The sequence below is a fragment of the Ornithorhynchus anatinus genome, chromosome 12 (genome assembly GCF_004115215.2).
Source record: "Ornithorhynchus anatinus isolate Pmale09 chromosome 12, mOrnAna1.pri.v4, whole genome shotgun sequence".
NCBI lineage: Eukaryota > Metazoa > Chordata > Mammalia > Monotremata > Ornithorhynchidae > Ornithorhynchus > Ornithorhynchus anatinus.
The window spans coordinates 59,010,584-59,025,971 of NC_041739.1; the positions used below are offsets into that span (position 1 = coordinate 59,010,584).

General features: G+C 49.0%; 1 protein-coding gene across 5 annotated transcripts in view; it reads right to left on the reverse strand.

The window, feature by feature from the left end:
* Positions 1–15,083, reverse strand: part of FIP1L1 (factor interacting with PAPOLA and CPSF1) — a 54,675-nt gene extending 39,592 nt beyond the window's left edge. The window contains exons 1-8 of one of the 5 annotated variants that reach the window (XM_029076466.2): positions 14,871–15,082; positions 10,865–10,904; positions 6,786–6,843; positions 5,839–5,942; positions 3,532–3,596; positions 1,028–1,135; positions 370–500; positions 20–88 (exon numbers count right to left, since the gene is read on the reverse strand). In XM_029076466.2, the coding sequence (XP_028932299.1) occupies positions 20–88; positions 370–500; positions 1,028–1,135; positions 3,532–3,596; positions 5,839–5,942; positions 6,786–6,843; positions 10,865–10,904; positions 14,871–15,033 (738 nt within the window). In that variant the 5' untranslated portion in view covers positions 15,034–15,082. Of the gene's footprint in view, positions 1–19; positions 89–369; positions 501–1,027; positions 1,136–3,531; positions 3,597–5,838; positions 5,943–6,785; positions 6,844–10,864; positions 10,905–14,870 lie in introns of all 5 variants that reach the window. The other 4 variants (XM_029076468.2, XM_039913745.1, XM_029076467.2 and 1 more) reach the window with 4 other exon arrangements.
* Between the last annotated feature and the right edge of the window lie 305 nt (positions 15,084–15,388).

The window sequence follows — 15,388 nt, forward strand, 5'->3', positions numbered from 1 at the left end:
ATAATTTACTAAAATTCACCTTAAAAAGATTGTATCTGCCATCTTGGATCTCTGCACCTGGTGTAACTTCCATAGTATAGTCTTCGGCCTAAGTTAAATAACATATTCCCCATTAAGATACCACACAATTTTGAACTGATGGGCCACATTAAGACTAACACAATTACAGACCAGTCGCTACTAGGCTGTGACATATAAAACTAAGGACATTTAAGAAAAAGACTGCAAGGGAGGGGAGAAAACAAATTAATCAACAGAGGAGCAGATGGAATTCTAAAACATCTTACTGTACTATGCCACCTTCATTGGGGGCACATGGTCGGGGGAGGGGAGGGAAGAGAGTGATTTTATAGAACATTTACTAATTACCGTGATTTTATTTGTAGTTGAGGTAACCGGTATGACTTCAAGTCCCATTCGAATCCTCTTTTGTTTTTCACAATAGGCTTTCCAGGTGTCCTCATTAAACCCATAATTAAAATAATCAGAAAGATCAGCACCTACCAAAAAAAAAAAAAAATTAAATAATCACACTTTTAAAGGTGCAAGGACATCCTTGGCTTCTTGCTGGCTATGAATCTTTTCATGACCTATGAGGTGATGAAGTGTGGCAATTTCAAAATGACGTGGAACTTTCCTAGCCTCACTGGTCCCGTCCCATCTTGCGGAGAGGCTGCCTCAAAATACTACGCTTTTTTCCGTTCCAAATTCGGCCGGGGGCATTTCTATCTGCAGAGAAGCAGTCCTAGATTGTTTTGTAAATTTCTCACCACGCCTTTTCATATTCAAAACAATTTTACAGCATTCCCTCTCCTTTCTATGTTCCTTTCACCAAAACGTGGACCCCCACCAAATCTCAGCGGGCCATTCAAACTGCATTCACCCAGGCCTTCTTATTCCAGGCCACGCTTAACTCATCACAGCCAAGAAGAGGGCCACGGGTTAGAAGCACCGAGATTTCACCCCACTCCATTTTCTATTTACAAGTGACGAACACCCATTGTAAAATGGCCACCAATAATCTTACCGGGTTTTCGCCATGGTTTATCCTCAAAAGAATCCAAATCTACCTCCAACAGCGGAACTCCATTAATGCTCCCGGGTGCATCGAGGTCTACTCCTTTGACTTTTGTTCCTACGAGGGGGGAAAAAGAGAAAAGAACGATAGTTTCGCTACAGCTGCCCGAAAAAAAAATGGTTCTCTGGATTTTAAGTCAGTGGGTCAGTCAGCCATGTTTATCGAGTGCTTACCGCGGGCGGAGCAGTGTACTACACGCTTGGGAGAGAACAATTAACAGAAACATTCCCGGCCCACAACGAGCTTACAGTCTAGAGGTTCCTTGAGGGCAGGGATCATATCGTTTCTTCTGCTGGACTCTCCCAAGTGCTTAGTACAGTGTTCTGCCTACGGTGAGTGCTCAATAAATACTACCGATTGTTTGGTCTAGCCTATAGGCCCCCCCCATGCCATTTGCCTGTCCAGAACTTCCTCAACCACAAATCAAACGACTAGGGAGGTGGGGGAAGAGAGGCGGGGGGCTGGGTTGGAAGTTAGAATCAACCCGCAGCAGCCCTGTAACGGCCCACGAGCGGCAGAACGACCCCACGGAAAACTAGAATCTCCAGGCTAAACTCACTGACCCTATCCCGGAGCTCGGCCCTGAAATGGCGGTTCGATCTGCCTGGGCGTAGCAAAGCGCGTCGTCGTTCAACACAAAAAGCGACTTGTTTTCAAATGGGTCAATTCTCTTCCTTGGACAAAGTCCACTTTCTTTTTTTCAAACAAATACACAGACCGTTCCAACATGAGGAATCTGTGCCAAAATCTTTTCCCTGGATAGAGCGGACTGTCATATACAGTAAAATTCACCAAGGCAAGGCCAGCCCGATGAAGACAAAACTGAATTCTCACCTGCCAAAAAGTCATAAGAAGGAAATTAAGGATTCGTAGCGGGTGGAGCCTACCCATTTTGCAGTGGAAAACCTCCTGCGCCGAGCGCTGGAAATTCACAAATGAAATGTGGATAGTTATGAAAAATAATGCCACTTGCATGCATCGGAGGGAATTTCACTTTAACAGAGGACCCAGCCTCAGTCTGTTTTTCTCAGTCAATGGCCGAGAAAACTCCTGGGTGATGTGAAAGGCCCCAGGCCCCTTGGGCACACATTAAGCAGCGTTCAGAGTTTTCCGGTACTTAAGCGCAAACACATTTCCCACATTCACTTAGGTTACGACACGGATTGGGGGCTGTCCTTCAGGTCACCGGGGTCACCAAGAGGCATCAATCAATGAGAAGCCGTGTGGTCCAGTGGATAGAGCAGGGGCCTGGGAGTCGGAAGGACCTGGGCGACCTTGGGCAAATCACTTCACTTCTCTGCGCCTCAGTTACCTCATCCTTAAAATGAAGGTGAAGGCCGTGAACCCCATGTGGGAAAGGGACTGTAACCAACCTGATTAGCTTATGTCTACCCCAGCACTTACAACAGTGCCTGGCCCCCAGGAAATGCTTAAAAAACACCATCGCTATCATTATTATTATTTCATAATAATATTACATTTCACAGTACATCTATTATCCAGATCACACATCATATTATTATATCTATTATTTCTATATCTATATTGCCTTTATTATTAATAATCAATACCATTTTAATATCACATATATTATCGACTATTATGTTAGGTGCATTATATAGCATTTATACCGATATCATATCTATATATTATGTTTATTGTTGATAATCAATATAATTAATATGATTACGGAGTGCTTACTTATTAAGTGCTTGGGAGAGGACAATACGAGAGTTGGGAAGCACATTCCGTGCCCCAAACGAGCTTACAATCTCGCCAAGAATGTCCTGGACACTTTTCAGCTTTTGTGGAGAGAATGAGGCAGCTTCCGTGCCTTGAATTATTGGTGCACAGAGGCTTCAGACTCACACTGGAGGAATCGAGTCTTGGACTCCAGAGTCAATATTCCTGCTCTTTTGGTCTGACTCTGAGAGAGGGCCCACTGTCCACGCCGATTTAATCATATTCCTAACTGCAGACAGGGAACCGGTCCAGATGAATCTAAGGCACCTCCAGCTCTAATGCTACAACTCAGCCAATTAAAATTATTCACTACAATCCGTTACCCAGTCATCACATACAAAAACTATGAACCACGGGAAACGAGAAAACCCGAAGGCTTTCACGGACTTCATCGGCTTACATGTGCTCTGCCGCTGTTCCAATTATCTCTAGAGACTGTTTTAAATGCAAGGCTCGAAATCCACATAAAATTATAAAAAGTTATGGGTTTGAACAGCGAACTTGGGGCTGAGCACTTAATGGATATACAACGCTGTCATGGCTGCCTAATAATTTCAAACATGAGTAAAATAAAAACTGCCTTACCTCCTCCCCGATTCTATCTTAAAATGGTCCTCAAAAAAATATTGTGACTGCTCTTCTACCCATTCAAATAACCAGAGCTTGGGTACTGTTTTCTAAAGTAAACAAATTACATGAGCAAGTCTTACCAGCAGCTCCATAAACTCGTCCCCCAGCCTTGATATTGAGATTGACAGGTGCTGTCCCATAGCTCCTAAAAAAAAAAAAAAAAAATTGAACAGCTTTGTCAAAGGTGTTGAGCAAAATACACAAAAGCTAAGTGCTTACGAGTTTCCATTTTCTTCTCCTTTATCAGGAGATAGTTTGCAAAATGATCACAGTAAAGGCGATTACCAATGCCAGAAGAGGTTGCCAACACTGTGTTAAAACAAAAAAAAAAAGTACCTGAACAAAGGAAGAACAACACTAGGCTAATTTCGGCCAAACTTTTAATGCCACTGCCCTGAATCCCGATGCAGGGCTCGGGCTGCTTTCAAATACTGTTCTGGTAACTGCTTTTCTTATGGCAGTTTCAGGTTGCACGCACATTCAATAATAATAATAATAATAATATTAATAATAACAGCAGTTTCCATGTGCCATGCACGGTTCTGGGCAGTGGAGTAGTTACGAGCTCATCAGGTCTCACAGTGTAAGCAGAAGGGCGAACAGGCATTAAATTCCCATTTTGCAGAGGAGGGAAATGAAGCATAGAGAAGTTAAGTGACTTGCACAGCAAGCAAGGGGCAGAGCGGATTGGAACCCTACTCCTCTGATTTCCGGGCCTTTCCACCAGGCCACGTTGCCTCCCAAGAGCCGGAACGGGGAAGAATTTTTTTTCTCTTTGTTCCCAAAGGTAAAACGAGAACCATTATTCACCAACTTCGAGAGGAGAAAAAAAATGAGGAAGCAAGTTTCTTGGCGCCTATTTCGGGCAACCACATGGCTTGCATATATATACTTTAGGCAACACCTGAAAGCGATAGGATTTTCCTTGGCAGGGCAGTGAGAGCATGATAAAAAGCATTTTGACGCTAAGGCCCTCTCCCAAAAAGTCAGGGTTAGGACAGGAACCACCGAGCCACCCTCGACACAGCCGCTTTCTGAACACAAAAAAAGAATAAACGCCTTCAGAAGGCTTCCGAATGGGGAGCGGTCTTCCGGTTTATGGATCAGAGGGGCAGATGACCCAACCATGTAGTTCGATGTTGAGGCCTCAACAGGGTCCTCGGAGTGTCCCGCCACTCACTCCCCAGGCAGCACACGGCGTCGGAGACACTACGGGTCTGACCAGGTGTGGCTTTTCCACGGGATGCTGAGAATCAGAGAAAGCGGTAAGGCCTAGTGGATAGAGCCCGGGCCTGGGAGTCGGAGGACCTGGGTTCTGATCCCGGCTCTGTCCCTCGCCTGGCGTGTCGCTTTGGGCGAGTCCCTTAATTTCTCCGAATCCCCTTTTCCTCATCTGCAAAGTGTGGGTTCGATGGCTGTTCTCCCTATTTGGACTGGAAGTCCAATGTGGGACCTGATTATCCTGGATCTACCTCAGCGTTTAGTAGAGCGCTCGGCACATAGTAAGCGCTTAACAAACGCCGTAATGATGATCTTGGCTCCCAGGGACTTACCACTAGGCGCCCGGGCTGTTAGGTTGCCGCTGCCAGCTGAGAATGTGCCGCTGTCTGTTCACTCTGGTCAAGTGGGAGGCATTTTACTTGTGCTACTGTCGAGGTTTCTGAATCGTCTCTGGATAACTGTGGTATTTGTTAAGTGCTTACTGTGTGCCAGGCACTAAGCGTTGGGGTAGATACAAACAAATCAGGTTGGAAAGAGCCCCGGCCCCACATTGGGCTCCCAGTCTTAATCCCCATTTGAGGAAACTGAGGCCCAGAGAAGAGACGTGACTTGCCCAGGGTCACAGGGCAGACAAGTGGTAGAGCCGGGATTAGAACCCCGGTCCTTCTGACTCTATCCACAAGGCCTCACTGGATTTGAATGATTAAGACCTCTCGGACCGCTGCCAGGACTGAACCAGAAACTGGATCATCGGTGTGGGGAGAATCAGTGAGTAAAACTCTAGACTGTAAACTCTACACTCTAGAGCTCTAGCCTGTAAACTTGCTTTGGGCAGGAAGCAAGTCTGCTGATTCCATTGCCCTGCACTTTCCTAAGTGCTCAGGACAGTGCTCTGCACCTAGGTAACGCTCGGTAAATACCACTGACTGCTAAGAAGCTCCTAAAATACGTTCCAAGGCAGTGACCTGCACATTCCAAGGACGCAACTGTCCGATAAGGTTCCGAAGTACTCAATCACAGCTTTATAATAATAATAATAATAATAATAATAATAATAATAATAATGTTGGTATTTGTTAAGGGCTTACTATGTGTAGAGCACCGTTCTGTTCCGTTCATTATCCTCGAACAACCTTTTAAAGCCTAGACGATTGCAAATGGCTTACCCATACTGCGGGGCTCCAGTTTTAATGTCTCCGATGGTGACGTGAACGTCGTCCTCATCATCGTCGCTGTCACTGTCACTGTCATCTTCGGTCTCTGTCACCTTCTACAACAACAACACATAAGAATGGGAAAACACGTTACAATTACATCACTGTTTAACGACAATCGGGGCAGAGTCGCCTTGGAAATCAAGTCTTGACTCGAGTGCTTCTTTTCACGGTATTCGTTAAGTGCTTCCTATACGCCAAGCACTGTACTAAGCAAGGGGGCAGCTACAAGCCAACGGGCCGGACGCAGTCCGCGTCCCACGTGGGGCTCACACTCTTAATGCCCATTTTACAGATGCGGTGACTGAGGCACAGAAGTTAAGCGACTCGCTCAAGGTCACACAGCAGACGAACGCTGGAGCTGGGATTGGAACCCAGGTCCTTCTGACTCCCAGGCCCGGGCTTTTATCCAGCTAGGCCACGCTGGGAGGCACTGGGAAGGAAAATAACGACGCTAATGATGATCGTAATATCGGGGTCTTTGTTAAGTACTGACTCTTTGCCAAGCACTAGTGAAGATACAGTATCATCAGCTCAGAAAAGAAAATCTGTACAGTCCAGAAGTGACTTTCAAGCTCTTACCACCTCCTGCTTGGATTAGAGCACTGGTCTCCTCGCTGCCTTCAACCTCTCTTCAATCCCCCCTACGCTCAACTGCCTAAACAGTACTTCGAAAAACATCCCTTCCCTCCTGAAAAACTCCCAATGGTGGCCCAGTTTCCTCTGCATCAAACGCACACCTGACTACTGGCTTCAACCACAGGCACACCCAGAATCCCCTACGCTATCTGAGGACGTTCGCTTCCTGGAACATTTCCTTTTTTATTCTGCAGCTCAAACACTCCTTCAAAGATCAGGTTAAAATGACAGGTTTATCAGTGGATAACTGCAAGTTTTACCGTTTTTGATATGCCATTTTCTGCCGTTTCATCTTCAATCCCAGGGGGCGGATTAGCACTTAGAACAACAAACAACAAAAAGAAAGGCAGTTATTACCCTGCACCAGTATTAGCGATTAAGACCAATTCATTTCCATTGAAGAATTCAATATACAGAAAAAAATTTGGCGACTTCCTGAAATTTAAAAGCAGTTGAATTAGTAATAACTGGGGAACTTTACTAACTGCTTACTCTGTCCCACGCGCTGTTCTAAGCGTTGGAGTAGACAGAATTCAATCAGACCAGACAGAGTCCCTGCTCCAGGTGAGGCCCAGTATAAGGCGAAGTGGAACAGAGAATTCATCCCCATTTTTCAGATAAAGAAATGGGGGCACAGAGGTAAAGTGACTTGCCCCAGATCACACAGCAGGCAAGTGGTGGGGCCAGGATTACAACCCGGGTGTCCTGACGCGTGGTCCGTCCCCTAGTGTATTTACTATACTACACTGCTTTTCTAGTTTCCCGTTATGCTAAATGATAAAACTTATTATTTCAGTATAAACGTGAAATGCCTTGGAGGCGAAATTTTTCTCACATGCTAAAAAGCCGAGTTGGTTAATGAATACAGTTGACAGTAAGACTGGACATCAGGGCCAGCTTAGATCGTGACTTCTCCTTCTCACCCACAAAAACTGAGAATTAAAAACAATATTACACCCAGGAGGTAGGGTGCTTTACCTCAAGAGAATTTGAAAAGAGTTCACATATGTCAAACGGTAAGTATTTTTTTCAGTTCTCACAGTGCACATGGCTAAGCACTAGACCCAGTGAAGGTTTAGAACACACCAATCCAACAAACTACTCCATACTCCACAAATCTCTAAGAAATCCCTGGAGTTGTTAGTATATTCACTGATGAAAGAGACCCCGATCGAGTAATCTGCAGATCAGGAAGGATCTTTCTTTTTCAGTTAGATTGTGCTCATCATTAAAAAAAAAGCACCTTCTGGATTGACAATTGAAGGGCTTTCTGAATAGACAGAAGCCAAGAGTCAATCACTCAATCAACGATATTTATTATGCGCTTACGATGTGCAGAGCACTGTAGTAAGTGCTTGGAAGAATATGATACAAAAGAATTAAGTAGTTACGTTTCCGGCCCGTAACCAAGTCCAGAACAATATTTCACAGAGCTCTACTTTGCTTCATTTTCAATTAAAAAAAGTACAGAAAGGGACAACCAGAAAATCAGATCCCAGAGATTTCCTTCCCTCTCAGAACGTTGTTACTTCCGACTAGACAGTGGGACAGCAGTCTGATTCTTGGTAATATTTCTCATGCTTTACGATACAAGTCACTAGGTAGCAGAGACTCTCTCTCACCAGTTTTGTATACCTCTGCGGCTGCGGAGCCTGTCAGATCCAAATGCACAGTGGAAGCTTCGAGACACTTTCCAAGTCAACGTCTAAATACGGTGTATACTGGAATGCTTCGCAAAGGAAAATTGGGGAATTTCCTTCTTTGAGCTCCTGTCATCTTTTCATCAAATACAACTTAAAATCTACGACTTATTACGGATTAGAGACAAAACGTTGAGGAAATCTGACAGGGATGCCCGTGGTAGGTGGATAGCGATATTCTTGTAATCTAGATAGTTTTTCGGGAGGTAGATGAGCCCGTTTTAAGTTCATTCAATAGTATTTATTGAGCGCTTACTATGTGCAGAGCACCGTATTAAGCGCTTGGAACGTACAATTCGGCAACAGAGAGAGACAATCCCTGCCCAATAACGGGCTCACAGTCTCAAAGGGACTCTTTTAGTGGATTCTTTCTCTCTCCTGAAAAATCTATCGTAATGTCACTGATGGCATTTTGATCATTTCTCGTATTAAACACACTTCGGGATCTAAGCCAAGTCTACGATGATAGGACCGACGGACATCATGCCACTCTAATTTTAGTCTATTTAGCACGCGGTGCAGAATAAAAAGGAACGAACGGTAGAGTCAGAGTACATGTCTTCGTGGGGACTCGCTCTCTTCTGAAAATCTAGTTGAAGGGGTGTGGTGAGCCCACAACGAGCTCCCTTCTTAGTGACTGTTTGTGATCCCGTGAACGAGAAGAAGGAAGACAGAGCGGTGAAGGCACTGATGGGCTCTACCTGAGGCAGGTGACTGGGGGCATGTGGGGGTGGGGCATGGAGGGAGGCGGGGCCTGGATCAATCAATGCCTGTCAGGTAGAGCTCCCAGCAGCGATGCCGAAGGCAGATAAAAGGCGCTAGTTTTGAATCACACTAGGGCACCCGGAGGTAGGCAGAAGTCAGGCACGGAGGCACGCGAAGGGCAGCAGAAGGGCAGCACTCGGAAGCAGAAGGCAGCAGCTTCGGTAGAACGGGCTCCTTTGGCCAACAGATTGATATTGGACCCTTGGGTGGAGTGAGGGTGTTATGTGTCACTCCCTTGCACGCTGGTAAAACTACGTAAAAACTTTCCACAATGACCTGGGTGATCAGAGGGGTGGTTTGAACTCTACTGCGGGTCACACTGAGGCTCCTCGGGTCCAGGAAGGTCCTGGTTGGCACCCACCGGGGTGCTCGCCACACGAGGGCATCGCCACTAAACTCTACTAAAAGTCTCAACCTCCTGCAGTTTTCAAATGGCGGGAGGCTGAAAGTTTTAACACTCTAACAACTGGGACAAGAAGACAGTAGTATTAATTCAATTGAGTCAGACGTTGCATTTCTGTTTCAATGCTGAGTGGATCACGTTGGCGGAGAAGTATGAACTCTGTTGCACTTCAGGGTAAGTGGTTAAGTAACTGCTTACTCCAGTGCTCTACTTCAGCATCTTTCTTAATCATTAGTTGTTCCAACTTGCAGAGAACGCGATGAAATTTGGGACCAATGGCAATAACACTGCATGGTACTGTCACTATATTCTCAAAAGAGCTATCGCTAACTAGAGAGAAGTAAACACTACCATTTTATCAGTGTGGAAACATTGCTGGACGTAAAGAAAATTCCTCCCCGCCTCACCTACTGACGAGGTAGAAACTCTGAATAACTGTTCCACTCGATGCCATCCCAACCAACCTACTGTGCTGGGTCCCCGGACTATCCTCGCAAAGTGAAGACCGAAATCGCCCGCTCTGTTTTTTAAAGTACCGCCTTCATATGCCTCCGCCTGAAGTAAAATGCTCTTCTAATAAGACAGGTATATCAGTTCTGGGAAGGGTATTAAAAACCTTCACGCTAGGAGACTGACTATAATTATTTAGTAGCGAAAACCTAGCAGACTAATTATAGCAAAGCTACAAAACTTAGCTAAAAGTATACGTTTAGTACAGTGCTTAGCGCTCGGAAGGCACTCTGTGAATGCTGAGTGGTTGATAGCCTTTTGACAGTTTCATGGATTAAAAAGACCTTTCACAAACTTCGCGATCTAAGCAAAGTCTACGATTATAGGACTTATATTTATATACACATCATCCCACTATTTTAATATATTTAGCACCTGAAGAGTCAAAAGCAGGGAAAGGTCGTTACAGTCCACGCCACAAATAATCCTGACCCCTATCACTGGCAGAAGCCACCTTCTGAGGATATTTAAATCTCTACCAGAGAACCCACCAGAAAGCAAGCCCATTTTTTAGGAATGAGTCCTGAAGTTGATGTTAAGCTTATAAATGACCTAAGCTCATTCGGTTTCAAGTTTTTGTGTAACCTCGGCCAAGACGGACGGCCATCCATCCAGCCACGAATCTCACTCGAAGAGCATCTCCACAACCCTCAACAGTACTGCAGTCGTGTGGGAAATCTGTCTCAGATTCAGCACCATCACTAATCGATAGTATTTACTGAGCCCCTACCGTGGGCAAGAGCACTAATCTCCATTCAACAGTTAGAAGACACAAACCCTGTGCTTAAAGAGAAGGGGGGACAGACACAAAGTCACCCGGGAACAGAAAAGAAGGTACAGTGCGCAGGGAGCTGAGTAAATTGCTTAAATGGCACAGTAAATCTCTAAATACAGACGGGCTATGGGTGTATAGAGCGATAGAGTCAGATTATTTCCGGGTCGAATCATCGGTTAAACCAACCTGGCATTCTCCTCCTCTGGTCTTTCAACTTCATTTTCATCTGTCGACAAAAAATGGGGAGAGAGACCAACTTTTAAAGACCTGTATCTTACAAACGTAAAGGGACAAGTCCCAACCGGCCTAAGTTCCCAAGTTCTTTGCCCAATACTTTGATGGGTGTAAACTGCTGCTAGAGGTCTGGAAAGTCATTCCTCAGGATTGGCCACCGAAGGGCAAACTTGGATTTCGTACCTTTGAAGTTCATTTAATCTGCTATTTTTCAGAAGACAGGCGCATTTTCAAACTTGTCCTTCCCCTCTCCCAGCCCCACAGCACTTATATCCATATCTGTAATTTATCTGCGTTGACGTCTCCTGCCCCCCACCCCGCTGTGGGCAGGGAATTGTGTGTTTATTGTTGCATTGTACTCTCCCAAGCGCTTAGCAAAGCGCTCTGCACACAGTGAGCGCTCAAGAGTTACTGAATGAACAGTTGCAAGAGGGTTTAACATGAATGGAAAAGACCTAGCAGGTCCACTGAATTTCACAACGCCCTCAGAGAATCCGATCCACCACAAACATCGGGAGGATGCTGATCTTAAATGTAGGGTCAGCAGTCGGCGATTACAAGGTGTCGCGCTTGCACCCCCGTCTAACGGAGCTTGGCAATCAAATGGCAAATCCACGCACTCCTCTTCTTGAGCCCTACTAGATCAGACCCCCCATGGACGGCACTTCTGGCAAACGGGTGAATCCTGACGACGAAAGAAACCGCTGCAATCCATCCATCGGTAAAGTTTACTGCAGAGACAGCCTGGCCCCGTGGAAAGACCACAGGCCTGGGAGTCGGGGTCCTGGGTTCTAATCCCGGCTCCGCCACCTGCCCGCTCTGTGACCCCGGGCAAGTCACTTTTAACGTCTCAGGACCTCAGTTATCTCACCTGTAAAACAGGGATTAAGACCGTGAGCCCCCTGCGGGGCAGGGACGACGTCCCGATCATCGTATATCTAGCGCTGGTACACAGTAAGCGCTTAACAAGTACCACAATTTTTATTGAGTGCTTCCTGTATGCGGAGCACTGTACTAAGCGCTTGGGAGAGTCCAATACAACGGAGCCGGTAGACATGATCCCCGCCCTCAAGGAGCTTACAGTCAGAGGTGTACGGCGGGGAGACGCTGTTTAAGAGAGCAGGAGGGGGTTTTGTTGAGGAGGGTCCAAACCTCTGTCCCGCGCCGAGGGGAGGGGGACGTGGTCATTTATTCATTCACTGACATATTTATTAAGCGCTGACTGTGTGCACAGTACTGTACTAAGCGCTTGGGAAAGTACAAGGCAGCAATACAGAGTGACAATCCCTGCCGGCAACGAGCTCACGGTCCGGGGTGGGGGAGGCAGACATCAATACAAATAGACATCGATTTAAATAAATAAAATGGCAGAGTTAGACATAAGTGCCGTGGGACGGGGACGGGCGGGAGGGGAAAGGGAGCGAGTCGGGGCGGCCCAGAAGGGGGGTGGGAGCCGCGAAGCGGGGCTCAGTCAGGGAAGGCTTCTTGGAGGAGACGGGCCTTCAGCGTTAATCCATCGGCGGCGTCTGCTGAGCGCTTACTGTGCGAAGAACACTCCGCAACTGGGAGGGCAGAGCAGAGTCGGTGGACGGGACCGCCGCCTACGAGAAGCTGCTGGGAAGCGGGGTTGAATCCTGAGGGGGCGGGTGGATCGAGGGACAGGGACTGGGTTCGACCCGAGTTGCTTGTATCCATCCCAGCGCTTGGCACAGGGCCTGGCACGCCGTAAGCGCTTCAATAACAGTGATGGTATTTAGGCGCTTACTATGTGCCAAGCACTGGGCGCGATACAAGGTGATCAGGTTGCCCCACGTGGGGCTCGCAGTCTCAACCCGATGAAGGAACTGAGGCCCAGCGAAGTGCCTGGCTCAAAGTCACCCAGCCGACAAGGGGCGGAATTAGAACCCACCACCCACCCCCGCTGCGTCTCGTGGCTCAGTGGAAAGAGCCCGGGCTGGGGAGTCAGAGGTCACGGGTTCAAATTCATTCATTCAATAGTATTTACTGAGCGCTTACTATGTGCAGAGCACTGGACTAAGCGCTTGGAATGGACAAATCGGCAACAGATCAATTTGGCGGCAAATCCTGACTCTATCACTTGTCAGCTGTGTGACTTTGGGCCAGTCACTTTACCTCTCCGTGCCTCGGTTCCCTCCTCTGTAAAATGGGCGTGAAGACTGTGAGCCCCACGGGGGACAACCTGATCACCTTGTGTCCTCTCCAGCGCTTAGAACAGTGCTCTGCACATAGTAAGCGCTTAACAAATACCAAGGTTTTGGGAAGCAGCGGGGCTTAGCGGCAAGAGCTCGGGCTTGGGAGTCGGAGGGCGTGGGTGCTAATCCCGGCTCTGCCGCCTGTCAGCTGTGTGACCGTGGCCAAGTCACTTCACTTCTCTGTGCCTCACTTCCCTCATCTGTCAAATGGGGATGAAGACTGGGCGCCCCACGGGGGGACAACTTGATGACCCTGTCTCTCCCCCGGCGCTTAGAACAGTGCTCTGCACATAGTTAGTGCTTAATAAATGCCAACATTATTATTAATCCCGGCTCTGCCCCTTGTCAGGTGTGTGGCCGTGGGCAAGTCACTTCACTTCTCTGTGCCTCGGTTATCTCATCTGTCAAATGGGGATAAAGACAACCTGATGACCCCGTCTCTCCCCCGGCGCTTAGCACAGTGCTCTGCACATAGCAAGCGCTTAAATACCAACATTATTATTAAGTCACTTCACTTCTCTGTTCCTCAGTTCCCTCCTCTGTAAAATGGGGATGAAGCCTGGGAGCCTCACGTGAGACAACCTGATGACCCCGTCTCTCCCCCGGCGCTTAGCACAGTGCTCTGCACATGGCAAGCGCTTAACAAATACCAACATTATTATTATTCTCTGGGCCTCGGTTTCCCTCACCTGCAAAATGGGGATGAAGCCTGAGGACCCCGTCTCTCCCCCAGCGCTTAGCACAGTGCTCTGCACAGTCAGCGCTTAACAAACACCAACATTATTATTATTAAGTCACTTCGCTTCTCTGAGAAGCAGCGTGGCTCAATGGAAAGAGCCCGGGCTTTGGAGTCAGAGGTCATGAGTTTGAATCCCGGCTCCGCCACTTGTCAGCTGTGTGACTGTGGGCAAGTCCCTTCACTTCTCTGGGCCTCAGTTCCCTCCTCTGTAAAATGGGGATGAAGACTGTGAGCCCCACGTGGGACAACCTGATTCCCCTGTATCTCCCCCAGCTCTTAGAACAGTGCTCTGCACAAAGCAAGCGCTTAACAAATACCAACATTATTATTATTATCTGCCACTTGGCAGCTGTGTGACTGTGGGCCAGTCACTTCACCTCTCTGGGCCTCAGTGACCTCCTCTGTCAAAGGGGGATGAAGCCTGGGAGCCTCACGTGAGACAACCTGATGGCCCCGTCTCTCCCCCAGCGCTTAGCACGGTGCTCCGCACATAGCAAGCGCTTAACAAATACCAACATTATTAGTATTCACTTCTCTGGGCCTCAGTTTCCTCCTCTGTCAAAGGGGGATGAAGCCTGGGAGCCCCACGTGAGACCCCCCTGGGGACCCCGTCTCTCCCCCAGCGCTTAGCACGGTGCACCGCACATAGCAAGCGCTTAACAAATACCAACATTATTAGTATTCACTTCTCTGGGCCTCAGTTTCCTCCTCTGTCAAAGGGGGATGAAGCCTGGGACCCCCCCCCCCCCGTCTCCCCCAGCGCTTAGCACAGCCCCCAGCGTCGCACAAACATCAGCATCACGCCGCGAGCCCCGCCACCCGGCCCTGGGCAAGCCCCTCGCCTGGGGGCGGGGGGGAGGTTGGGCTAAGTGGATGGGGGTCGATGGGGCCCGGCGGGGGCAGGGGCGTTTGGCCGAGAGTGGGGGTGCGAGGGGCGGGGGCTGGGGGGCGGTGAGGCCTAGCGCGGGCGGCGGAAGCCCGAGGCGGGCGCGGGGAGCGTGCGTACCGCCATAGAGCCACTCTTCCTCCTCATCCCCGCCGGCCCCGCCGCCGCCGCCGCCTCCTCCGCCTCCGCCTCCGTTGTTCCCGGGAGCGGCTCCTCCTCCGGCTGCGGCTCCGGCTCCGCCGCCCAGCTCGGCCACCAGCCGCTCCACCTCCCCGGCCGACATGGCGCCCGGACCCCGGCCGGTCCCGGGCCTTCCCCTCTCCTCGGGCGCTCCCGGGGCCGCGCCGCGCGCGCCGCCGTGCGCGCGCCCCGCCCTCCCCCCCCCACCCGGGGAGGCAGACGCGCAGGCGCGGCGGACGGGCTCGGCGTGCGCGCCCCCGGCGGACGCACGTCGCGCCGCCCTGCCGCGCGCACGTCCCTCCCCCCCCCGCCGCACCACGTGCTCGCCCCGGCCTGTCGGAGGCCTTCGTGGCGCTGGCGGCCCCAAGGCTCGGGAGTTGGCCCCTTTTATTAGGCACCCAAAAGACTCCAGACTGGACCGTCTCATTCAGCGCCCAGGAGCTCGGAAGCTCGAAAGA